Genomic DNA, 25,984 nt, shown 5'->3' on the forward strand with positions numbered 1-25,984 from the left:
CCGAGGGTGGGGGTTGCAGCAAAATCTCCCCCAGTTAAGATGCACCGCTCTAGTGGTTCAGAGCGAAGACTCTGGAATCAGACTGTCTCAATTCAAATCCCAATGTTTGCAACTTGTGGGGGAATTGAATGAGTTAACAAATGCAAAGGAAGGATGGCCATATGCTTTATCCTTCAAACCAGGGCAATTTGAGAATGAAAAAGGTTCTAATAATTTCATAAACTGGGGCTGACCATGGCTGCTCATGCCTATAATCACAGCACTTTGGGAGGCCAAGGTGGGAGGATTGCTTGAGACCAAGAGTTCAAGACCTGTCTGGGCAACATAGCGAGACCTCACCTCACAAAAAAATAAAAAAATTATCTGGGTGTGGTGGTGTGCACCTGTAGTCCCAACTACTCATGAGGCTGAGGCAGGAGGATCACTTGGGCCCAGGAGTTCCAGGCTGCAATTAGCTATGCCCATGCTACTATACCCAACTTGGGTGACAGAGTGGGACCTTGTCTCCAATAATAATAATAGTATCATAAACTGGGACTGTCAGCACAGTTGTGTCCATAATCCATATACAGTGTTGACCACAGAGCCTGACCCACCGTGTCCACTCAGTGACCACTATGCTAAATGCTTTACATAAAGGAACTTTATTTAATCTTCCCCAAACCCTGCGAGGTCAGTACTATCGCTATCCCCTTTCATATATGGGAAGACTGAAACTCTAAGAAGCTACAGTAACTTGCCCAAGGTCATACAGCGAGTTGTCCAACCAGGGCTCTGGTCCTCAAAGGCTAGTGCCCACATGTGCTCGGGTACCGCAGGGAAATGGCGTTACTCAACACCCATCCGGCTCTGCATGAACTGCTAGCTCTGCTAGGTAATTCACAGTTCCAGCATTCAGCTCATGACATTGTACCTTTACAAAGCTGAGTGTTTAGGAGTTGCTGTGATAAAAAGCAGGGACTGCATTAAAATCAACATGGAGCAGGAAAGGAGGATAGCAGTGCTCAATACGATTTTGTTTTGAAAACCTGTGCAGAGTGTAACAAGTACATCTAGCCCATCAGGAAGCTATTGTTGTTGGTTAAAAAAAAAATTTTTTTTTTGAGACAGGGTCTTTCTCTGTTGCCCACATTGGAGTACAGTGGCATGACCATAGCTCACTGTAGCCTCGACCTCTCAGGCTCAAGTCATCCTCCCACTTTAGCCTTCCAGGAAGCTGGGACCATAGGTACAAGCCCCCATGCCCAGCTATCTTTTTTTTTTCTTTTTAATTTTTTGTAGAGATGGGATCTGGTTATGTTGCCCAGGCTAGTTTTGAACTCCTGGGCTCAAGTGATCCTCCAGCCTCAGCCTCCCAAAGTGCTGGGATTACAGGAGTGAGCCATTGCACCTGGCCTTACTGTGGTTATTTAAGAATGAAACAACAGGTCAGATGTGTGTAATCGCAGCAGTTTGGGAGACTGAGGTGGGTGGATCATTTGAGGTCAGGAGTTTGAGACCAGCCTGATCAACATGGTGAAACCCCATCTGTACTCTAAAATACAAAAATTAGCCGGGTGTGGTGGTGGGCGCCTGTAATCTCAGCTACTCAGGAAGCTGAGGAAGGAGAATCGCTTGAACGCAGGAGGCGGAGGTTGCAGTGAGCTGAGATGGCACCACTGCACTCCAGCATGGATGACAGAGATTCCCTCTCAAAAATAAAAATAAAAAAAGAATGAAACAACAAAATTTTTTACCCCAATTTATATGTATTATTATTTTCCAAGATAGTTACTAAGTTGTTAGGACACAAAGTCTTATTAAGTTGTTTGAGCCCAGCTACTTAAAAAAAGAAACTGTTTCTGTTTGGTTTTTCTTTTAGCCTAGGGGTACCATGAAGGTGCTGTGAATGGAGAAAGTTTATGAGCCTCTGCACTCAACATTTTGCCATTGGTAGAACCCAGGAGGTTAATGTTGGAGAAGGCCTTTGAGTGCAGAGAGCCCACCCTGGTTGTACATTCTGGGGAAACCTCTCTGTGTCTATATCACACCAGCCTGTGATGTAATCAATCTCTTTCTGTCTTTCTCTGTGTTTTCCCTCTTGCTTTCTGTCTCTCTCTCTCTCTCTCTCTCACACACACACACACACACACACACACACGTACATATACATATAGTTTCCTTTCCCTCACATAAACACTAATATTCCCTGACCCTAATCAGACAATTGCCAAAACCCCATTTGTCTGAATTCCCTTTATTTCAATTTTTTGCCCTTTTTCAACTGTTTCAGGAAGCAAACCAGTTCTGTTTTTCAACTCGAACCTAGTCAGTGTTCAAGCTGAGCATCTACTTCTCAGGTTAGAAGTCACACTATCAGCTCAGACCCGTTTGATACCGTGAAAAGCAGACACACAAACGGACCCCCTCCCCAGACAGTACTTGCAACTGACGCAACCAGCCTGAAGTACTTAGGTTTCTTTTCTTTTTTTTTTTGAGACAGTCTCGCTCCGTCACCCAGGCTGGAGTGCAGTGGCGTGATCTTGACTCACCGCAACCTCCACCTCCTGGTTTCAAGCAATTCTCCTGCCTCAGCCTCCCAAGTAGCTGGGATTACAGGTACCCACCACCACACCCAGCTAATTTTTGTATTTTTAGTAGAGACAGTGTTTCACCATGTTGGCCATGGCTGATCTGGAGCTCCTGACCTCAAGTGATCCACCCGCCTCGGCCTCCCAAAGTGCTGAGATTTCAGGCATGAGCCACTGCGCCCAGTCAGTACTTAGATTTCTTAAGATCCAGCCTTAAGAAAGACAATTAGAAGACAGAATGGGCAACTGGGAGAGGCCTGGTAATATGGCAGAGGGGAGAGGGGGTGAAGGTGTGGGTGGTAGGAGGGTGGCTGCTTGGGGAAGTGGCCACTGGATCTTAGGCCACAGGCATACTTTTCCATCTCCAGCTTCCTCATTTACAGAAAACCAGACTGCAGTGGTGTGATGGAAACACGTGGGACGGGGACAGGTGACTGACTTTCATTACTAACCAGAGGACAGCTTAGACAAGTCACTCTGGCTGGGCCTCAGTTTCCTTATCTCTAACAGGACTGGATTGCCCAGTGCTCCTCAGACTGTGGCACCTGGGGCACATTCATAGCTTGTGTGTGTATCTGGCCTTGAAATATCTGTCTTCCCGGGATGGCAAGTTTATTAAAAAATTTGGAAGGACTCACCCTTTTTACAAGAAAGCATTTTATGTCATTGTTCAGAATGCAAAATATATATGCATTTTAGTTACAATAACATTTGATAACATTTAATGAGTAATTACTGTGTGCCAAGTGTGCCAAACTCTAGGTGAGCTTCACAATAGCCTAATGAGGTATTATTATTCCCATTTTATAGATTAAAAATCTGGGGTAGAGGGAGTAGATAATCCACCTAAAGATCTGTTATTAAGTAGTGATAAAAGATCTCCACTACCTCTCTCCCCCACAAAAAATATGGACTCATTACAAGTTGCTTTAGGATCTACCTCCAGACCCATGGAGTTTCTTTAGTAAAATCTGAACGACACAGGCCAAAATAATCTCCAAAGGCCAGCTCTGACACTTTTAAATCAATTTTAGCTAAATCCGTTCACAAAAGGCTTCGCACATCCAGTGTCCCTGAAGGATGAAGGAGGTTAGGCAGGCCCTGCGGGGGCTCGAGGAATTCGCTAAGTGAGTTTTCTGGCTTCTGAGTACACTTTAAAATGGCCAGAGGGCGCGAGGCTTCCGGCTAGGCCGCCACCTCCCCGCCCAGCTGTGGTGTTTGCAGCCAGTGTTGTCGGGCACTTCCTCGTTCCCGCGCGCCCCGGGCGCAGCTCCCTGCACCCAGCGCTAGCGCTCCTCAGAAGGGAGGGGGCCAGAGGTGAGATTTCGCAACCGCCTCCCTCCCTCTTTCCCCGCCTTGGCACTCAGTAGTCTCCCAGATGAGCACTCTCTCAGACCGCTGCGGGCCGCCAGGCGCCGGGAATGTCCCCTGAATGCGCGCGGGCAGCGGGCGACGCGCCCTTGCGCAGCCTGGAGCAAGCCAACCGCACCCGCTTCTCCTTCTTCTCCGACGTCAAGGGCGACCACCGGCTACTGCTGGCCGCAGTGGAGACAACCGTGCTGGCGCTCATCTTTGCAGTGTCGCTGCTGGGCAACGTGTGCGCCCTGGTGCTGGTGGCGCGCCGACGACGCCGCGGCACGACTGCCTGCCTGGTGCTCAACCTCTTCTGCGCCGACCTGCTCTTCATCAGTGCGATCCCTCTGGTGCTGGCCGTGCGCTGGACCGAGGCATGGCTGCTGGGCCCCGTTGCCTGCCACCTGCTCTTCTACTTGATGACCCTGAGCGGCAGCGTCACCATCCTCACGCTGGCCGCGGTCAGCCTAGAGCGCATGGTGTGCATCGTGCACCTGCAGCGCGGCGTGCGGGGTCCTGGGCGGCGGGCGCGGGCAGTGCTGCTGACGCTCATCTGGGGCTACTCGGCGGTCGCCGCTCTGCCTCTCTGCGTCTTCTTCCGAGTCGTCCCGCAACGGCTCCCCGGCGCCGACCAGGTGAGCGCCCCTCTGTGCGTGCCGGGCAGGTGTCCTGCGCAGGCTGGGAAGCGGGGCCCCGACGGGAGCTGGGATAAGGATGATCAACAACAATAGCCATTTAGTGCACTTAATCGTTGTGCCAAACCTTGTGCCCATCTCTGTGAAGTTTAATCTCTTAAATCTCACTACAACGCTGTGCACACGCCCTCCTAAATGATGAAAGTGGAGTCCCCCAAATTCTTGCAAAATGCAATGACTGTTCCGAGGTTAATTAACGAGTAGTTTAGGAGCGAGATGGAACTTTGGGGGTGCAGGGTGGCCAATCACTTTGTATTGAATCATGATTCCTCGCCAGGTGTTACAATACTGTTATTATCACGCCCATTTCACAGATGAGAAGCAGAGGCACACCGAAGTGTATAATAACTTGCTCAGAGTATTTTACCCGTAATTCGAGGAGGAGTTGGGCTCCTTCCAGAAGTTTATCGGTAATTCAAGGAGCAGTTGGGCTCCTGTCCAGGGTTGGGTTATGGTCCTGCTTTGAAAGCGCGTGGGCAGGCGCGTATGACCTAGGGACCCCAGATGCAATGCTGTCTTTAGGGGACTTGTGACGGAATTCCCTTCCGGGGTCTTCAGTATATTTCAGCTGCACAACGGAAGGATTACACTAGACCTTCAAGGTGTCCTGGGCGCCTGAAATGTGCAGATTACAAAGGCTGGGCCGACGAGCTCTGTTTTGCGTAGCGGGTCCATAGTTGTCATTATTAGGTCATGGGGGGGGGGGGGCGGTGGGAGTGACCACCATCTGAATAAGGTTCTGTGGATAGTGCAGGACATTGGATCGGGTCCCCTCGAGTCCCGCGGTCCGGAATCCCGAGCTCAGGTCTTTTTCTTCTGCCGCTTTGTCCCGTGGTTGCAGGGTTCGTGCGCCGAAATCCACCCGGGAGAGTAGACTTAGACGCGGCGTCGCGGTGGAGGACAGTGGCCGCTGTCTGGCTGTCTTCCCAGTGTGTTTGGTTCTCCGTGCCTCGCGGAGAGAGATAGGGAAAGGACCTGGGTCTGTGCGCTGGGGGCTCAGCCTCCAGGAGCGTCTGCCGTGGCTGGTTCTTGGTCTCCCCTTCCCTACCGGGGTCGCTGGTTTTCCGGCCCGGAATCCCCTGCCCTTAAGCTCCCTCTCCACGTAGGACTGAGTATGGGGTGCCCTGAGTAATCGTGACACAAACAGGAATCACAGTCCCAAAGAGGGACCTTCTAAGTGGTCAGAGAGGGGAGTAGGGAGGGAGAAATTACATGTCACCAGGGGAAGACTCAGTGATGGAGATACACAGAGCCCACCAGGGACACCCCTGGGTGTGTGACCCTCCAGAGCCTGGAACAGAGAGGTGGTGCTTCTCTGGGGGTTTTCCTAGACCTGTCTCTCACACAGCCCTTTATGGAGGGGATGGGGTAGGATGGATGGAGTCTGCCTCCTGTATCCTGTGCGAGTTTTTTTTTTTAAAACATAAACTTAAAATACTTGTTTCTAATGCTTGTGTGAAATACATTGTGAGGTGTTTGTTCGTTTATGGCCTTGAATGATTAACGGGCAGGAGCCCCATTAAGCCTGTGGCACTTGATCAAATAACATGCAAGCTTGTGGCCATGTCCACTCAAGAGGGGCCCAGAGAAGCCAGGATTAGCTGAGCAGTTGGGTGCCATTTACAGGCAGACCACGGGCTGTGGCTTAGTGGGCAGGCTTGCTCTTAGCCCACACACACCTGAGAATCAAGGTGGGCCACGCAGATGCCTCTGAAAGCACGGATCAGGTGGGGGCTGGGCTTCTGCTGTCAGTTTCTTTGATTTTTTTTAAATAAGTTATTCTCTCAATGAGTTATAGTACTTGTATATTTCTCACAGAACTTGAGGTATTTCACCTCATGTTCTTTCTTACGGGAGAAAATGATGTTCAGGGAATGAAAGACCAGGTAGAATGTATCTTGAAGGTATCTTAAGTTTTCTGATGTGTATTTTGTGCCTCTCCCTTTTTTCAATGATTTCAAGTATAATCCTAATTAATTGGCAAATGACATTAAAAAATAAGACTCTTGTCACTTCCCAGCCAAAGCCCAGACTAAAATTGTGTGCTGACAGGGACACAGGCGACTGTTTGGGTGAGAAGGCCTTGGCATAGGCGAGGGCCTTCCGTGTCTTGGCCACTTAGTGCTGTACCCCTGTTAGGGAATCTGGGTGTGGTTAGAGCCCTCTGTGGTGCTTCCAGAGTGGTCACAGTTGCGCTGCAAGGTGCTTCCGTGGAGGTCAGTGTTGTGATGCCTGGGCACACAGACCTCCCTTGTTTTAATGTTGAAATACTTCCTTGGTTTTAAGAGCCTTTGCTGAGGGATTTGGGCAAAGCCACTGGGAGAGAATGAACCTGCAGTGTGCACTGGGGGCCAGGTGAGTTAGTTACCCACAGGAGCCCTACTCACTGAAATTAGTAGAGGTAAGGTGGGAAAGCTTGAAATTAAAAAAAAAAAAATCCCTGGGCGCAGTGGCTCACACCTGTAATCCCAGCACTTCGGGAGGCTGAGATGGGCGGATCACTTGAGGTCAGGAATTGGAGACAAGCCTGGCCAATGTGGTGAAACCCCGTCTCTATTAAAAATACAAAAATTAGCTGGGTGTGGTGGCATGCACCTGTAGTCCCAGGTACAAGGGAGGCTGAGGCATGAGCATTGCTTGAACCCAGAAGGTGGAGGTTGCAGTGAGCTGAGAAGGTACCACTGCACTCCAGCCTGGCTAGCAAAGCAAGACTCAATCTCAAAAAAAAAAAATTTTTTTTAAATTTTAAAAATGGGACAATCTTTTCTGGCTCTCCATCTTCTTTGTCTTCTTTCCTACCTGTCTGCCGCACCCGCCCCATCTCTCTCTCTCTCTCTCTCTCTCTTACACACACACACACACACTTTCGCACCTACCTGCCCAGGAACCCAACAAACAGAAAAACCCCAGTTTCTTAAGGGTTGTTGCCTGAACACATAGGAAACATCCCATTTTATAGGTTCAGCAGTTGAAGAAATAAGTTGAAAAGAATGAGAGAAAAAAAAGGAGGAGTGTAGTCATTAAGAAAAAAAAAAAGCAACAGGAGGATCTGGTCTAGACTGACTGAGTCTCACATTTAAAATTAGCAAAGGCTTGTTTTCTCAATCGCCATATTCCCAGCTTTCTGCTTGTGGATTCTGCCTGCCCCATCCCACTTGGAGACTAAATATGGATGTTTTGAATGGGGGATATTTTCCTAACCCAAACCACACGCTGAGAGAATCAACCAAGCCTAAGCAGATGCTGGCTCTCTCCCCTCAAGGAGCGTTGGCCAAGGAAACTGCCCCTTAGAGCTTCTCCGACCTGAGAGCCCTCCTGAAACAGAAACTCAATCTCTTGTCCATGTGGGCTATGGGTGCCCAGTAGTTCATGGTAATCAGACTCTAAAACTCCCCTGAAGAGAAGATGAGGGGATAAACATCCTATAAATGTGAGACAACTTGGTATTTGGAGTGGGCTTTGGAGTCAAACGTTCTGTTTAAATCCCATCTCTGCCATTTGGGAGCTTTGTGACAGAATCCAAGCTGTCTAACCTCTTAGTACCTCACTTTCCTCTTCTGCAAAATGGGCATAATTATAGTATCAACCAACCTTACTGGATCGTCAAGCGCACTGATATTCAGTAAACGGGCCAACACCTGGTGCATACACAGTTAAGCGCATAAGAATTGCTAGTCATTATTAGTTTCCTTATCTTTGAGCATAAACGTTTTAAACATTCTTCAAACAGTATAATTCTTCTGATTGCTGTAAAATAACAGACTGCCATTTTAAGAGGGTGTCAACATCCTAGCAACGTTGACATCTCAGCCAGGTCAGCTCACTCTGCCTCAACAGGATTCCAGCCTGTGTGTGCTGTGGCCCTGGCTGGGTGGTGACCCACATCGGCAGGTGGAGAAGACTGTCTGTCCTGGCCAGAATGTGCTGCCCATTCATTGTGCAAACATTTACTGAGCACCCTTTCCCTCTTGCCCCTGCCACAAATCATGTAAATCCGCCTCCTTCTCTTCAAGGAGAAGCACACAGATGGTCCTAGATTCTGGCCTAATGTGGTCCTCACAGTCACCCCACCCCATATTCTTTTGTTTATTCTAAAAGAGGAAATCCCTAAAGTCACAGAATGGCAAAAGATGGAACCAGAATGTAGCCCCACTGTTTTGGGTCCCTCTGGATGCCATCACCCTTGGGTTTATACTTCCTTGGGGCACTTGATCCCACTGCCCCACCCTACCCTAATTTAATACCAGGCTAGTCATGTGAATGTTCACGTGTCTCTGCCGAGTGTGGACTGTCTGAGGAAACAAACACAGTTTGCTTGCCTTCGTTACGATTAGAGAATACTTTTAAAATATAAGAAAGGAAGCATCTGTTGCGTTGATATTTTCTCTTTTTTGCTGGGTAGCTGATAGAAGAGGAAATATCCAACTAGGACTCCTAGGTTCCTAAAATGATCTTGAAGTCTTCCATGTTGATGGCAGAGGTGAGGCATAGGAACAAGGATTTATCAAGGGTCTCCAGAGGTAGTGCAGGAAGAATCATCAGAGGGACTGATAGGCAAACAGCTGGAACAAACAGCTGGAACTGATCTGCAAATAGGCAGTGTTTGCAAGTAAGTCAGCCAGTGTGGAGAGGGTCAGCATTTCCGGTGCCTGTGGACAGATGTCCCCATCCACAAGGGGAGTCTCCTTAGAAAATCTCGTTTGGCAATTTTGTCCTGAACACCTAATATGTATTAGTCAGAATTCTAGGTGCTGGGATGCTGGCTGGAAAAAGACAGGCGTGGTCCCCACCCTTAGTAACACACTTCAGCGGGGGCTCCAGACAGGGAAGGGGATGATTGCACAAGCTGTGGAGAGCTGTGGAAGGGTCTCTGCTGGGTGTGGGGAGTCCAGGAAGCTATTGGGAGATGACGGTGTCCCCAGTGAGTGTGAAGATGAGAGGAAGTAAGCCAGGCAAGGGGATGGAGACCAGGAGGGCATTATAGGCAGAGGAGAGTCCACATGGAGGCCAAAGGAACAGTGAGTGCTGTTCTGAAACTTGCAAGGGGTTCTCCACCACGCATGTGTACAGCGTGGGGTGCAGTGGGGGCAAAAGACAGTGCTAGAAGGGTTGGCAGAGGAGAGGGAGAAGGGCCAGAGTCGTCCTGGTAGGAAGTTTGAACTTAGTGGTGATGGCCTGGTCTTGGTAAGGGTTGGGGGCAGGTCAGTGAAAATGCGATAGGTGGGTGAGTCAATGGCGATGAAGGAGGAGCTTAGAGATTCCTTCTGAGTGGGGAGGAGGAGGTGGGCAGAAGGCCAGTGCTACGGTTTCTGGCAGCTTGGAGAATGGCGGCCCTGTGCCCTGATTCGGGAAGTGCGGGAATCAGGTGGAACCATTTGGGGATGGGACCTTCAAAGCTTAGTGTGCCTGTGAGGCCTCCTGCTGAGATGTCCTCATGGCTACTGGGTGAGTCTGGGGTTCAGGAAAGCACGGAGCTGAAAAGAGTAGATTGGAGCTTTATCTGCAAAAGGAGCCGTGGAAATGGGTGAGATAGCCAGGGAGAAGTGGAGACTGGGATGAGGCAGAACACATTTGGGGGATCCAAGTCACACTTATCCCTTCACCGTGAGTGGCCTCCCATTTCATTCCAGAATTCTGGTCTGACACCTGAGCTCCGGCCTCCCTATGCCCCTGGCTGCGGTCCTTCCAGGCATAGCAGAAACAGCCCCTCCTAGGTGGCTCTGCCCTCTCTGGTCCTCTGAATTTCTCTGGGCACTTCCAGCTGCTTGTCCTGTCCTGAAGTGTCCTAGTGCTTCTCTGCCTCCCTCACTGCTGGAGGATAGGGCCAGCGCCTTGCTCTTCCTCACCGTGGCTTCGCTGTGGTCAGCCACCATGTCTGGAGTCGGGTGGTTGAGCAAATGAATTAAAGAAGACTATTGTTGACTCTGCCAATTCCGCTTCTGTAACTCAGTAACAAGGCAGACCTGCCACTTTTGTTTTCCAAGTTCCCCTTTTAAAATCAGGAGACATTTCACATGTGCAGAAAAAGTACAGAGAATATAAGACTCACACCTCCACCTTACAGATTTGACATACTGCCTAACTCCTCTACCTGTCACAGCCTGCGGGAGAATATCTAGAATCAAAACGACTTAAACCAAATGGATTTTCCCACAGAAACCAACTTATGACACCAACTTGGATCTCTGTGGGCATGGCACCTGTTATTTTATTTTTTAATGAGACCAGACAGTGCATTTAGTCAACAATACCATATAAAACCTTCTAAAGAACATACCAATCCATCATTTAGGCCCCCAAGTCAGTTGCACTGCCTCTCAGTTCATGTGTGAGAGTGTTGGGCAGAGTTCTTATCTTACTTCCTTATCACACTTCCTGCCCTGAGCAATAGCCACAAATCAAAAGGTGAGAGAACGTCTTTATTAAAGTCACGGCATTTGGTAGCTTCCTGGGACAGGTTCATTGTCTCTGTAGAAAAATAGCTGGTCAAGTTGGCAGAACTATCATGGTGGTCTGTGTTTCATGTATGATCATCATTTCACTTATAAATCAACTTTTTTCTTTTATAAAAGTAATACAGGCACATCATGGAAAATTAGGAAATTCAGATAAGCCACAAGAACAAAAACAATTTGAGAGTCCCACCTAGAAATAGACACTTCACTTTCTGGATTGTATCCGTCCATGTTTTCTTCTGTGCATGCAAGCATGTGAGTGTATGTGCAAAAGAGTGTGTGTGTTGGATGGCTATATACTCATTTACACATATACATTCTCTTCAACACACTGGGATCAGAGAAACACATAGTTTAGGGACCTGCTTTTTTTCTTTCATTCCTACTGTAGAGAGAACACCTTGCTCTATCATTATATCCTCCACAAAAGTCTTGCTAACCCTGGAGAGATTTTGGCAGACATTCTGGAAAAGGCTTTTGGAAAGAGTTGGGGGTCTTAAGAAAAGCTTCTGGGCGTCCTCTGTTTTTCTACTGTCCCTTAAAATTTTTCCATCGCAGGAACAGGAATTAGAGACCAAGTCACATTCAGGGCTGGAATCCATTTCTTCCGATTGGTGCTTTAGCGTATCTGCTCATATGTATTGCTACTGTTGTCTTGGAACGAGGGGTCCATAGTGGGCAGAAGCCTGAGTACAAAAGAGGGTGGTGTGGGTGTTCTAGAGAGCAGTGGTAGCCTCACTGCCAGTAATCAGAAGATCCTTGAAAGAAACAGGTTTCTGGCCAGGTATGGTGGCTCACACCTGTAATCACAGCACTTTGGGGGGCCAAGGCAGGTAGATCACAAGGTCAGGAAATCGAGATTATTCTGGCTAACATGGTGAAACCCCTTGTCTACTAAAAAATACAAAAAAAAATTAGCTGGTCATGGTGGTGCACGCCTGTGGTCCCAGCTACTCGGGAGGCTGAGGTGAGGCAGGAGAATCACTTGAACCCGGAGGCGGAGGTTGCAGTGAGCCGAGATCACGCCACTGCACTCTAGACCTCCAGACTGGCAACAAAGCTAGACTCTGTCTCAAAAAAAAAAAAAAAAAAAAAAAAAAAAAGCAGGTTTCTTTCCAATTACCGAAATGTGTGAAGCTTTAATAAACTTCCCCCTACCATGTGTTCACACCAGCCCAGTCTTGATTCACTGTTAAAAATTCTCTGCTTTTGGCCTAGTAGAGCATTCAATGAATATTGGTCAAGTGAATGAATGAATGAATGGTATTTCAGATGCTAATGCTACTCCTAGACATTGGTTAAGATGCCTTGGCCCTTCAAAATCAGTAACGTGGTCTTTTTACACAGCATGTGCTCTTAAAAATCTGTTCTATATGCATGTGTTAGGGCCACTTGTTTTCTAAACAGTTTTGTTTCTGTAGTCAATTGGGCATAGGAATTTTATATGTGGGGAGTTAGTATACACACACACACACACACACACACACACACAGATATATGTCTGTTTTCATTGGCCTATTTATTCATTGGATGAAATTGTTGCAGAAACTATTTGTAACTATTCAGTAAGGTCTCCATATGTTTCAGTTCTCGCAGTTAGTGTTAAACATTTGAATCAATACAACCTAGTGATAGCAGCAAGATCACGAACCTTCACACTCTTCTGCCATATTCCATTGGTTTTACATCTTGAACTGTTTGTGAGTGGAGGCTGATCTTTGCCTTGGGGCTCTAGATGGCCAGGTTGACGCAGCTCAACACACTTTAGACACCTGAGCACCCTCAGCATGAACACTTAATGCTTTAGCACAGACCCTGTGGCCTTCGGCTTACACAGTGTGACTACAGGGAAACCTAGTTCCTGTTTCGATGTGTTTGTTACGTAGCATGTCCTTTCCAATCTCTGTAACCTTTCAGGGGTCCGTTTTCTTTGTTGTAAAATGGCAGGCTTGGAAGAGAAGGCTCAAAAGCCCTTTGCATGTCAGCCCAGGGAAATAGAAAGACCACACCTGGGAACCGACTCTAACTCTTACCACCCTGTAAGCCTGAGGCTCAGCTGCTGTCCCTGGAGAACGGGAAACACAATCGTGGCTATTCTGAGGGTCAGGGGCAAGTGCCTTGTAAGTGGAATTGTGGTGGGCAGTTGGAGGGATTCTGGGGTTCAGTGTCATGCTAGTTGTGTAACTGGGAAATGCAACCGCGTAAGTGTCAGGAAACCCTCAGTAAGACTGAGCCAAAGGCCAATAAGAAGCCAGCATTTACATGATGTTCTTTTCCTTTTTGTAACCAGGAAATTTCAATTTGCACACTGATTTGGCCCACCATTGCTGGAGAGATCTCGTGGGACGTGTCTTTTGTTACTTTGAACTTCTTGGTGCCAGGACTGGTCATTGTGATCAGTTACTCCAAAATTTTACAGGTATGTTTGTTTCAAGTGCTACCACTGAACTTCACTCAGACTTGGGGTTATTTCTGCTAGAATCTTAGAATTTGGGGTCGGAGAACACCTAAGAGTTCACGCTCAATCTTGATTCACTGCCCAGGTCTACAGCACTGAGGAAGGAGAGGGTGTTTTTTTTAAAGTTATATCTTTGTGATTATGTTTTTGCTCATCACTAAAGTAATACCAGGTCATTACAAAAAATTAAATTAAAATGAAAGAGACACATAAATGTAAATAACACAGAAACTGAAAACTTGCTCTACCTTCTTAACAACTCAAGATGTATTTTTTCAGGTTATTTTTCTTACAAGCTTATGTATGTGTCTTGTATACTGTGTGTGTATTTGATGAACCACATGAAATTGCAGGTTCAAATGGTCAAACGGTTATCTGGCACTGTTCAATGTTCTTTTCGGATATGAGATAATACTCTCTGCTCTGTAACTCCTTTTTTTCACTTAACATTATATCTTAACATCTTTCTACATCATTCCTATATCTCTAGCTTATTATTTTTAGTGGCTACAGATGTGACTTCTTTTATTTTATGGTCTTTTGGGCTGTGTCCATTGTTTCCCCATCGCAAACACTGCAATACTGGAGAATGCATACATTTTAAAACATTTTATTGAAGTATTATACACATATATAAAAAGCACACTGAGCATAGGTATAGGCTCTAACTGAGTGCATTCATGAAAGCAGCTCCCAGGTCAAGAAACGGAATATTACCAGAAGTCCCTCCTATTATCTCTCAGTCGCTACTCCACCCACCCTCAGGGAATGTCCATTTCAAATGTGCACTGAAACAGGAAATGATCTCTACCTTCAAAACAAATATGTACAGGGACATAAAAAGGACGAGTCAGCCTGTTTTATATCTCTTAAGGCAGCCCATTTGTGAGTAAGTTGCCTGCCCAGGCAAACAGCATGGGTGCATTCATGTTTATGCCCATTTTAGAAGGTTTACTGCAAAGCCCTTGAACCCTCGTGGAGGTTTATAGTTGTTGAATCTTGGTTTTACAGTGTCTCATGTGTTGGTCATCTGGCAAGTAGGCACATTGAAGCAGTGCCCTGTAGGGCCTGCTCACCGTCTGGTCACTTTTATGGCCCTTTCTTTGCACCTGAGGGTCTGTAACCTTCTTAGATGCTCAGAACCCATAGCCAGGCCAACCTCCATCCAGGTCTGCTAATCCCTGGGTCCTGTGGGAGATGGCCCCTCCATGTCACTCATGAGACTCTTGCCCACCCAATGACCACTAAAGTGACACCCAGCCTGGGGCTTGTTCAAGTGCAGGAGGTAGATTCAGGCCTGGAGTTAAGGTCTGGACAGTGCTTGCGATGGGACCAGGCATATGATAGTGCTATATAAGTGTTAGCTATTATCATTAAGTTAAAATGAGAGAAAAAAGAAGATAAATGTAGAACTTTGTGAGAGAAAAAGGAAGATAAATGTAGAACTTATTTAACAAATATTTACATAGTGTTGATCCTATGCCAGGAACTAACTCTTTAATTCTAATAAGAATAACAGATGAAGAAACCCAGGCAGAGGGAGGTTAAGTAACTTAAGTTACCTAAGGTAACACAGCTTGTAAGTGGCAATCAGGATTTAAATTCAGGCAGTCTGACCCTAGAGTCCCAATGCATTAATTCCTCAGACATGTGTTAAGGGCCTGCCCTGTGCACAGTGCTTGGGGGAAAGGAGGTGGGCTAAAACTGAGCAAGACACATTCTCTATCCAGAAGGACCTTTGTCATAGAAGGGGAAGAGGGAGGAGACAAACAAGGATGCTGATATTGAAAGCACAGAAACTGAACACAAGGTGGAAGATACTGAGACTTTGCAAACACTTTGCAAACTGTTAAATGCTACACAAACGTAAGGGACAAATAAGGGGTATAAGAAAGAAGAGCAGGCCAGGTGTGGTGGCTCATGCCTGTAATCCCAGCACTTTGGGAGGCCGAGGTCGGCGGATCACCTGGGGTCAGGAGTTCAAGGCCAGCCTTGCCAACATGGTGAAAGCCCGTCTCTACTAATAATGCAAAATTCAGCCTGGCGTAGTGGTGGGCGCCTGTAATCCCAGCTACTGTGGAGGCTGAGGCAGGAGAATCGCTTGAACCCAGGAGGAGGAGGTTGCAGTGAGCTGAGATTGCACCACTGCACTCCAGTCTGGGCAACAAAGTGAGACTCTGTCTCAAAAAAAAAGCAAAAGGCCATGAAGACAGACAAAGAGACTTGACAGTGTTATTTTAACAATCTGGGTTTGAGTCTTGAATCTGCCACTTACTTGCTGTGTGGCCTTGGCCAGGTTAGTTACCATCCCTGAGCCTCGGTTTCCTCATCTGCAAAATAGTAAACATAATGCCAGCAGTGTAGAGGTGTCATAAGGCATATAGGAGATGCTACTGATGGGACAGAGAGAGCCATGCCTGCCTGTCGCAGGCGATGAATAAATTATGACGGTCGTGATTTGTTAGGCAAGGCTGCTCTTCCCACCCTTGTCTCAGAGCATGCTGGGAAAAGGTGCTGCTAAGATTTGCAAGAGAATAAACAACAGCCCAGATTTGGAGCACATCAGGAACAAGGAATTGACGCTAGAGCAGGGCTGGCTGGAAGGGGCAGCAGCATTTGATCTCCTTCCTGGAGGTCTCACTCCTGAGTTCCTTAGGGGCCAAGAGGGCTGTGGTCTGCCCCTTTTCACTCGTACCTCACGCTTCTCAGCTGCCTGCTGAGGGAGGAATGATTTTCCACCCACCCCCATCTTTTTCTCAAGGCCAGGGTCTACCTGGAAAAATTCTATGAGACCTGAGGAGTTGGGGCAGGTGTCCTCTTAGCAACCCACCTCTAAACAGCAGTTTACTCTTGAAGCACCTTATGTCTAAACCCACAGCCAACCTTCACTTCTCCCCATCACAGACCTCAGAACAGCTCCTGGATGCAAGAGCTGTCATGACTCACAGTGCAGTGAAAGGGCACTCTGAGTAACAGAGTAACAGGTCAAATATATAATTTACATTCTATCACCATACTCACCTTAATGCCCTGTGTGGTCTGGCCCTGCTGCCTTTCTCACCTTCATATTTCACCCTCCCTTGTGTCCACATTGGCCTTGAGGCTGTACTGTGCACTTCTGTCCCAGGGCCTTTGCACCTGCCACTTGTTCTCCTGGATCTGTCTTCTCCAGATTTCTGCATGGGCCACTTCCCCACTTCATTTAGTCTTTACTCAAAAAGTTCTTCACCAAAAAGTCTCCCCATCAATCTCCAATTCCTTATCCTGATTTATTTCTCTTCAAACACTTACTACACCTGTCATATTCCATTTATGACAGTCATCTGTCTTGCCCACTACAATGCAAGCTCCATGAGAGCAGAGGTTTTGGTTTGTTCACTGCTATATTCCTATGCCTAGATTAGAGCCTGACTCATTCATTGTAGGTGCTCAATAAATATTTGTTGAATGAATGAGGCATAAGCCTTGGATCACATTGAAAGGGTCTATAGGGTAGGTAGTCTCTTCTTGGACAGTGGGACAATCACTGAACAGAGAGTCCTAAGACAGGAGTTCTAATCTAGGCTGTATTACTGTGTGACCTTGGGCAAGTCACTTAAGTAATGTGATCCTCAGTTTCTGCAGGAGCCAAATATGCCTCTGGATTAACACAATAAAATGAAAGAGCAGATATAATAATGTTTTAAAAATCACAATTTTAATCCAAATATCACTTAAAAATTACTTTCCACCTTATTAGCAAAATTTACTGTTGCCCATTTCCCAGGAGGACTATGACATTTGTCCTTGCTTGGTACCATGAGTTTGCCAGGCTGATAACTTGGAAGCAGGCAATCTATACCAGTTGGATGGAGTGTCTGGGCAGGGCCTCAGTTTGCAGCTCCTCCTCTGTGAAGATATACTTAACTCAGAGATACTGAGTCAGCTTTTCTGTACAAGCTTTTTCTGTGAAGCTTGGTTTTACATAACTCTGTAAAATAAATTGAACATCAATGTTAATTAGGCATAATAACAGACAATTCACAAATTGTTTGAAGCCATGGGATACATAACTACAGCCCTTCCAGTCCCACTTCTCACCTGTCACTAGCTCCTGTAACCCAGGTCTCATCTCCAGGCTTGAGAAGTGTCTCTTTTTCACATCACCCTGGTCTTCTATTGCTCTAAAGCAGTATGTCTTCTAGAATGTTCTGTAGAGTGCCATGGGAATGTTAGGTGTTAGAAAGGGTTTGGGAAATGCTGGGATAGGCTAGATGGGATTCTTTGCTGCAGGACTTCACAGAATGTTTATTATGCCAATATACGTTGAGGATCTCTCACACAGTAATAGACCAGGTATCATTGCTAAACGTGACTACAGAACCCCCTTTTCTCCACAGAGCATCTGTCTGCGCTGGTGCTCCATGGAATGCCTTTTTGGAAACCCTGCTCTAAAGTCTCCACCCTCCTTCCTGGTTCTGACCTGGGCAAGAATTCAAAGCAGGCTTCGCCCTGGCTCTTTCCCTACTGGCCACCCTTCAGGGGCTGCTTCATGTGCTTGAGGCAGTGGCCTTATTCACCCTTCTGCCCTCCCTGCTTCCTCTTTCCTTGTTACTCAAACACACCATACATCTTCAGTGATTTTTTCCAATCAACAGTTTTCCCAAGGGAATAACCTCCCAGCAACTCCTAAGTGCCTTCAGATCAGGTTGTAACCACTGTTTGGGGCTTGCTTGACGTCATCGCCCAGCAACTGTTGCCATGGCAACTGAGATGCCTCTACCTTTTTGTAACAGTAGATGTTTATTGATCCCCCTCTCATTGCCCACATAGGCACCAGAATGGAAGAGCAGCGTGGGCGGAGCTGCCTTGCTTATTGCTGTGTGTCCAGCACCTATGAGTGCTTAGCACATAGCAGAAACTTATAAATATTTGTCGAATAAGTGAGTCTGTGGCTTGCAGATGGAAAACCCTCAGCCTGTCTCAGGGCTTAACTGAGAAACAAAATCTGTTTCTGCAGAACACGAGACGTTAGACAGTGAACACAAAGCCCTTTCTCCACGCCTGGCCTGCATTCCCCAGCTTTGGGGGCCTGAATGCTGGTCACGAAAAGGGAGGTGGAGTCTCTGGAAAGATGGAATCTTCCATCCAGTGATTCTAAATGGGAGGCTGTTGATTGACCAAGCAGCCCCCAGAGGAGACTCAACCTTCAGGGGTCCAACGTTGTCAGTAGGAACACCCTCTACCCATCCCCACATGTTGGCAGCAGTGGTCTGCTGGCATGGGGTGGCAGAAGGGTGTGAGGTGGGGTGGAGGCTCCCCACCATCTTCAGAAGTTCATGTGAGTGTGGAGGCAGTGAGTCTCAAAAAGGTCTCTCTTCAAAGGACGGAGCCTGTTGTCCTAGATGAGCAGCTGCAACACTTTCGTGGGCAAGAATCACCTGGGGAGTTTAGGAAACTTGCAGATTTCTGGGCCCCACCCAGCCCCACACAATCCGAATGTCTGAAGGGGCCCCCAGCGTTTGCATTTCATCATGTACCCAGTGGCCGTGGACCACATTCCCCAGAAGCTGTCCGCCTCTGCTGAGGCGCTGTGCCTCAGCGGAGAAGAGCACTGGCACCTGGCATGGGGTACACTCCTCTACTTCACCGTGAGGCCGCAAGCAAGTCAATTCCCTTCTCAGGGCCTCTGAGTTCCAAAACGGCGGCAACTGCAGAACCTATCCCAGAGGCTTGTTTTGAGGATTAGGATTAATCCTTGAAAGTTAATTGAGCATTTAGTTTAATCCAAAAGCACATCAAGCTTTCTGCCCAATGCAGGAGACATTTGCAATCCTGGATCAATGTTAACTATCCTTGACATCTAGCATGGGGAGAGGAGGAGGAGAGGAGCCACATCTGGTTATAGAGCCCCATTTTCTTCCTCACCCCCTACCAGCGGTGGGAACTGTGGAGAGAAGGAGACAGTAGCATCTGTCAGTGCTAAAAAAGATCCAGGCCGGGCGTGGTGACTCACACCTGTAACTCCAGCACTTTGGGTGGCCGAGGCAGGCGAATCACCTGAGGTTGGGAGGTCAAGACCAGCCTGACCAACATGGAGAAACTCCATCTCTACTAAAAATACAAAATTAGCTGGGTGTGGTGGTACACGCCTGTAATCCCAGCTACTCGGGAGGCTGAGGCAGGAGAATCGCTTGAACTGGGAGGCGGAGGTTGCAGTGAACCGAGATCCCACCATTGCTCTCCAGCCTGGGCAACAAGAATGAAACTCCGTCTCAAAAATAATTAATTAATTAATTAATTAATTTTAAAAAACCCCATCCACTTTTGCACTTGGCCCGTGAGTCAGCCAAGTTTGTTTGTCTGTCACCCACAGCCATTGTCAGGCCCCTGCTAGGGCTCTGGGCCGCAGAAGACACAGGCGTGCCTTGCTTCAGCTCCCATCCCCCAAGGAACCGGCAGTCGGGTGGGGGTCTGTGTTGGTCTGTTCTCACACTGCTTTAAAGAACTGCCTGAGACTGGGTAATTCATACAGAAAATTTACAGCTTTCGTTGACTCAGTTCCACATGGCTGGGGAGGCCTCAGGAAACTTGCAATCACGGCAGAAGGGGAAGCAAGGACCTTCTTTGCATGATGGCAGGAGAGAGAAGAGAGTGAGCAGGAGCAGGGAAAACTCTTATCAAACCATCAGATCTCATGAGAACTCATTCACTATCACAAGAACAGCGTGGTGGCCGGGCGCGGTGGCTCAAGCCTGTAATCCCAGCACTTTGGGAGGCCGAGACGGGCGGATCACGAGGTCAGGAGATCGAGACCATCCTGGCTAACACGGTGAAACCCCGTCTCTATTAAGAAATACAAAAAACTAGCCGGGCGAGGTGGCGGGCGCCTGTAGTCCCAGCTACTCGGGAGGCTGAGGCCGGAGAATGGCGTGAACCCGGGAGGCGGAGCTTGCAGTGAGCTGAGATCCGGCCACTGCACTCCAGCCTGGGTGACAGAGCGAGACTGCCCCCATGATCCTAACACCTCTCACCTGGTCCCTCCCTCCACACGTGGGGATTACGGGAATTACAATTCAAGATAAGATTTGGGTAGGGACACAGATCCAAACCGTATTCGGGTCAGAGGTAAGAAGGACGCCTGGACATCTACCACATAGTGTATGTGGCAAGTGTCGCATGAGTGCCTGAAACACAATGCTGCAGGATGCCAGGCTGGAGATGAAACACGAATCCTTCTCAGAGTTCCTGGCATTAGCGTTTGGAGTTAAAGGCTGGGCAGAAGCATTCCCACAGGCGGAGATAGTAGAGAGTGGGAAAGAACTAGTTTATGATAAAGAGAATGGGCTGGCGTCAGGCTGCCAAGTTGGCAGTCCACCTCTGCAACTTCTTAGCTGAGTACTGCTGGGCAAGTTTGGTAAGCTCTTTGAGCCTCAGCTTCCTCATTTGTAAAATGGGGATCATCACAGCACATATGTCACAGAATTGTTGGGAGAATTTAAAAAGGTAAACTAAGTGATAGGTAAGGGCCTGGCACATAGTAGGTGCTCCATAAATGTGAGCCTTAATCAACATCACTCATCAAAAAGTATTTTTGTGACACTACACCAGGGACCCTGGGTACATCGTTGCCCTTCTTAGGATGGTGTGGGTAGCAAGAGGGACGAAGTTGCCGTCAGAATCAGCCCTTGTGGGCCCCCAGCCTGTGCTTAGGCCTCAAGCGACACCCCTACTCAGAGGCGGTGCCAGTTCCTCCGCAGCCCGCCCACCTGACACCCTGCCCAGCTGAGATTCTCCTAGATCTGACAGCCAAGGCAGGTTCCTGAGATTAACCAGGTTTCACCTGAACTCAAGTTCTAACTTTGATTCTACATAGTGATTTCCAGACTTGGATGTGCCAATACAGCCTCCAGCATTTGAGCCCGAGGTGGTGCCCTGTGTCTCCTGAGCAACCTTCACCCTGCAGAGCCATCGAAGGGAGGGGAGGGCTGAATAGTGTGGCCATCCCTTTTGAGCCTTTTGTGATTTGTCTCATATTTAATCCCACTGAGCTAGATTTTCAGAGATGGGGGCTCTGACCCTGTATTATCAGTGGAGTGACCTTCCACACGCTTCTTAAATTTCTTGAAATTCAATTTCCTCATCTGGGAAGTGGGAACAATGATAGTGCAAATCTAAAGAGTAGGTGTGAAGATTAAATGTGACGATTGAGAATCAAATGTGCGGCACAGTGCCGGTCACATGGAAGCCCTCAGTAAGGCTAGAGGTCCGTATGACTGTGAGGCTGTTCACTCAGCATCTGTTGCCCTGGTCTCCACTATCAACAAGTGGACCTAAACTCCTGCACAGAGCAAGCAGCCACATTGAATCATAAAACAAACAACTATCCTTTAATTAGCTAGTTACAAGTTGTTGTTTTTTTTTTTTTTTTTTTGAGACAGGGCCTCACTCTGTCACCCAGGCTGGAGTGCAGTGGCGCAATCTCGACTCACTGCAACCTCCACCTCCTGGGTTCAAGCGATTCTCATGCTTCAGCCTCCTGAGTAGTTGGGATTACAGGCGCCCACCACCATGCCCAGCTCATTTTTGTATATTTGTAGTAGATACAGGGTTTCACCATGTTGCCAGGGTTGTCTCGAACCCCTGACCTCAGGTGATCTGCCTGCCTCAGCCTCCCAAAGTGCTGGGATTCGAGGCATGAGCCACCATGCCCGGCCTAGTTACAAGTATTCTAACGGGAATATTTTCAGCCATTCTGATCTTGCAGTTAAACTGGCCTGAACTGTGAATGATGTTAATTACCTTCTAATTACTCCCCGTCTTGAGATTCAGGAGTCTTGGGGGACACCTGTAGGATCTCCTGAAAGAAGAGTCCAGAATCCCCTTCTAAGCCCACATAACCAGGGCTGCCTTCATTGCCTGCCATGCCTCTGCTTCACTGCCAGCCCTGCTCATTAATACAAAATATTAGAGGTCCCAGCAGCTCCACTTGGTAGGAATTTATTCTACCGATATGCTCACCTAGGTGTGCAAGGATATGCATGAGGAGGCTCATTCCCCCAGTTGCCACCTCTCAACAGCGGACATAAATATAAAATGGTCATTTTCCACAAACATCACCAGCAGTGCTCTGACCAGCTCCTCTGTCTTGCTGGGACAGGGGCACCTTTAATGACACCTGTGTCTGATTTACAGCGCTTTCCAGTCACTTTTTGGTTATTTACAATGTCAGTCTCACAGTCAGTTCAAAGCTTCCCCTGCCCGAGGCATAGGATGTGGGTGTGTGGTGCTGGAGCTGGGAGGAAGACAGAGAAGGAGGATGGGCTGCCCTGCCAGTGGTCTGGTCTCCCACAAAGACAAGGAACTTGCATGATTGCCCATATGAGGTGGTTGCCCCCTCTGTTGGTCATTGCCTCTGATTTCCCTGTGTCTGGTGGTGGTGCCAACAGGCCCTGCTGTTGAGGGGATCATTCCCAAGCAGCACCCACTCCAACCCATGGGCGGGCCCTTCCCACACCCACTCCCAAGAGGTATGGGAAGACCCTTCCCACACTCTCAGCTTCATTTTCAGGTTGGCTCCTGACAGCAGCTGCTCCAGCAAAGGAGCAGCCTCTGATCACTTCATCCTTCCTTACCCCCTGACTCCGGGGCCTGTAGGCAAGACTAGGATCCATTTTCTCCTGCTCCTGCAAAAGGAAAGGAACCTAGGGTGGGGTCCAGTGCTCCCTTCTGCCTGGCCTGCCACACTGGTATACCATCTCCCACTCAACAACCTGTACGGGAGTGATATGGTTTGACTGTGTCCCCACCCAAATCTCATCTGGAATTGTAGTTCCCATAATCCCCATATGTCACGGGAGGAACCCGGTGGGAGGTAATTGAATCATGGGGATGGTTTCCCCCAAGCTGCTCTCGTGATAGTAAGTTCGCACAAAATCTGATGGTTTTATAAGGGTCTTCCCTCTTCGCTTGGTTCTCATTCTTCTCCTTCCTGCCGCCATGTGGAAAAGGACACATTTGCTTCCTCTTCTGCCATGATTGTAAGTTTCCTGAGGCCTCCCCAGCCCCGCAGAACTATGAGTCAATTAAACCTCTTTCCTTTATAAATTATCCAGTCTTGGGTATGTCCTTATAGCAGCATGAGAACGGACTAATATAGGGAGAGAGGGGAAGAGTATGCATACTGCTACTTCAGCTGCTACCTCCCCAAACAAGGCCAAAGAAATAAAATACTCCTCAATAGGGGCTGAATAAATTGCAACCACCATTTATAGAAGATAACAAGAATAAAGTGCCTTCTCTGTGCAGATGTGGCCCGAGCACCATGATATATTGCTAGGTGAAAAAGGAGCGAGGCCCGGAGTGTGGTGCGTGGTGTGGGCCCATCTGTGTACCAGCAGAAGAGCAGATGCCTGCAATCCCACAGCCAGGAATATTGTGTGTGGTGGTGGTGCATTTCCAGAAGGCCATATGGGAAAATACTTACGCTGGTCACCTCTCAGGGTGGAAATGGAGGGCACAGAAGGCTGGAGACCTGATGTTCTTCGTTTGCTCCCCATCAGAATAGCATTGTTTGAGTTTGTACCCTGAGCACATTGTGCTTGCAAACAATTAAAGAGTCACCCCTTTTAAAAAAATAACGGGGAAGATGTCCCTCTTCTAGACCACCCAATTCAGGCTTTTCACTTCCCCTCATAACTCTGTTTACGAGGTAGGTGATTTTCTGCTTTATTTCTCAGGAGTCCAGCCAGGGGTCCCGTTTCTCCAGCACATTCTAAGCTTGGGCAGGCAAAGTCCCAGAGGCACACAGCCTCAGTGCCTTGGGGATAGCAGATTCCACCTCCTGGGCCCCTAACTCAAAACCCCCAACAACCCTCAGTCACCTGTGGCTCCAGTCCTGTTTTGGTTTTCCACAGATCACAAAGGCATCAAGGAAGAGGCTCACAGTAAGCCTGGCCTACTCGGAGAGCCACCAGATCCGCGTGTCCCAGCAGGACTTCCGGCTGTTCCGAACCCTCTTCCTGCTCATGGTCTCCTTCTTCATCATGTGGAGCCCCATCATCATCACCATCCTCCTCATCCTGATCCAGAACTTCAAGCAAGACCTGGTCATCTGGCCGTCCCTCTTCTTCTGGGTGGTGGCCTTCACATTTGCTAATTCAGCCCTAAACCCCATCCTCTACAACATGACACTGTGCAGGAATGAGTGGAAGAAAATTTTTTGCTGCTTCTGGTTCCCAGAAAAGGGAGCCATTTTAACAGACACCTCTGTCAAAAGAAATGACTTGTCAGTTATTTCTGGCTAATTAGTTTTTCTTTATAGGCAGAGTTTCTCACACCTGGTGAGCTGTGGCATGCTTTTAAACAGAGTTCGTTTCCAGTACCCTCCATCAGCATACTCTGCTTTAAGAAAATGAACCTATGCAAATACACATCCACAGCATGGGCAAATCAAGGGGTGATCATCCAGTTTCGCAATATTTTCCCTTTATAAAAGGATCTGTTGGCCAGGTGTGATGGTTCATGCCTGTAATCCCAGCACTTTGGGAGTCTGAGATGGGTGGATCACATGAGGTCAGGAGTTCGAGACCAACCTGACCAACATGTTGAGACCCCTATCTCTACTAAAAATAAAAAAAAATTAGCTGGGAGTGGTGGTGGGCACCTGTAATCCCAGCTACTTGGGAGGCTGAACCAGGAGAATCGCTTGAACCTGGCAGGCAGAGGTTGCAGTGAGCCGAGATCGTGCCATTGCATTCCAACCAGGGCAACAAGAGCGAAACTCCATCGTTTAAAAAAAAAAAAAAAAAAGGATTTGTTATGGGTTCCTTTTAAATGTGAACTTTTTTAGTGTGTTTGTAATATGATCGAATTTAATAAATATTTATTTATGACTGTTCAGCAATCACATCTCCTACATATAAAGCCACACCATAGTGGTTTCTGAAGTGAGTCTTAGAACCGATTCAGGACGCAGATTTCTCCTCTGAAGGGTCGCAGCCACCCTGTGCCCTACCTTGGACTCACAAGACTTTAGGATCATTCACTGATGTCAAGAGCAATTGAAGAATTTCCAAGGAACAGTTAAGGGTGACTTATTTTTTTTTTCTTTCGTTTATAAAAAATGCCATGGGCTCTTTTAAGAGAATCAGTGTCACAAAATCAGAGAGAAAGTAGGATGACTCTGAAATGTTTGCGAGTGAGTTCACGGAGTGGTTTACTCCTGATCCATCCAGCAGAGATGCTGCTTAAGCACCAGCCATGGCAGACAGTGTTCTCTGTGCTGGGAATTCAGTGGTGAACCAGACAGCCATGGCCCTCTCTCAGGGAGCTTACCTTCAAGTCAGGGATAGAAAAACTAAATAAAAGTCAGTAAATTATATCTATATACAGATATATAGATATATTTGAGATGAGGGTCTTGCTCCAAGGCCCAGGCTGGAGTGCAATGGCACAATCACGGCTCCCTGAAAC

At 47.7% G+C, this 25,984-nt stretch overlaps 1 protein-coding gene across 1 annotated transcript; it reads left to right on the forward strand.

Annotated features, from left to right (window-relative positions):
* Window positions 1-3,962: 3,962 nt before the first annotated feature.
* On the forward strand, window positions 3,963-25,415 carry FFAR4 (free fatty acid receptor 4). The gene is made up of 3 exons (XM_045361210.2): window positions 3,963-4,558; window positions 13,364-13,492; window positions 24,427-25,415. Exons 1-3 carry the CDS (start codon window positions 3,992-3,994, stop codon window positions 24,814-24,816), a joined length of 1,086 nt encoding a protein of 361 aa, XP_045217145.1. The 5' UTR covers window positions 3,963-3,991; the 3' UTR covers window positions 24,817-25,415.
* The last annotated feature ends 569 nt before the right edge of the window (window positions 25,416-25,984 follow it).

This window comes from Macaca fascicularis, chromosome 9 (genome assembly GCF_037993035.2).
Source record: "Macaca fascicularis isolate 582-1 chromosome 9, T2T-MFA8v1.1".
NCBI lineage: Eukaryota > Metazoa > Chordata > Mammalia > Primates > Cercopithecidae > Macaca > Macaca fascicularis.

Coding starts and splice junctions, on each gene's coding strand:
- FFAR4 (XM_045361210.2), top strand. CDS start 3,992: ATGTCCCCTGAATGCGCGCGGGCAGCGGGCGACGCGCCCTTGCGCAGC. Junction 4,559..13,363: donor GGCTCCCCGGCGCCGACCAG/GTGAGCGCCCCT, acceptor TTTTGTAACCAG/GAAATTTCAATTTGCACACT. Junction 13,493..24,426: donor GTTACTCCAAAATTTTACAG/GTATGTTTGTTT, acceptor GGTTTTCCACAG/ATCACAAAGGCATCAAGGAA.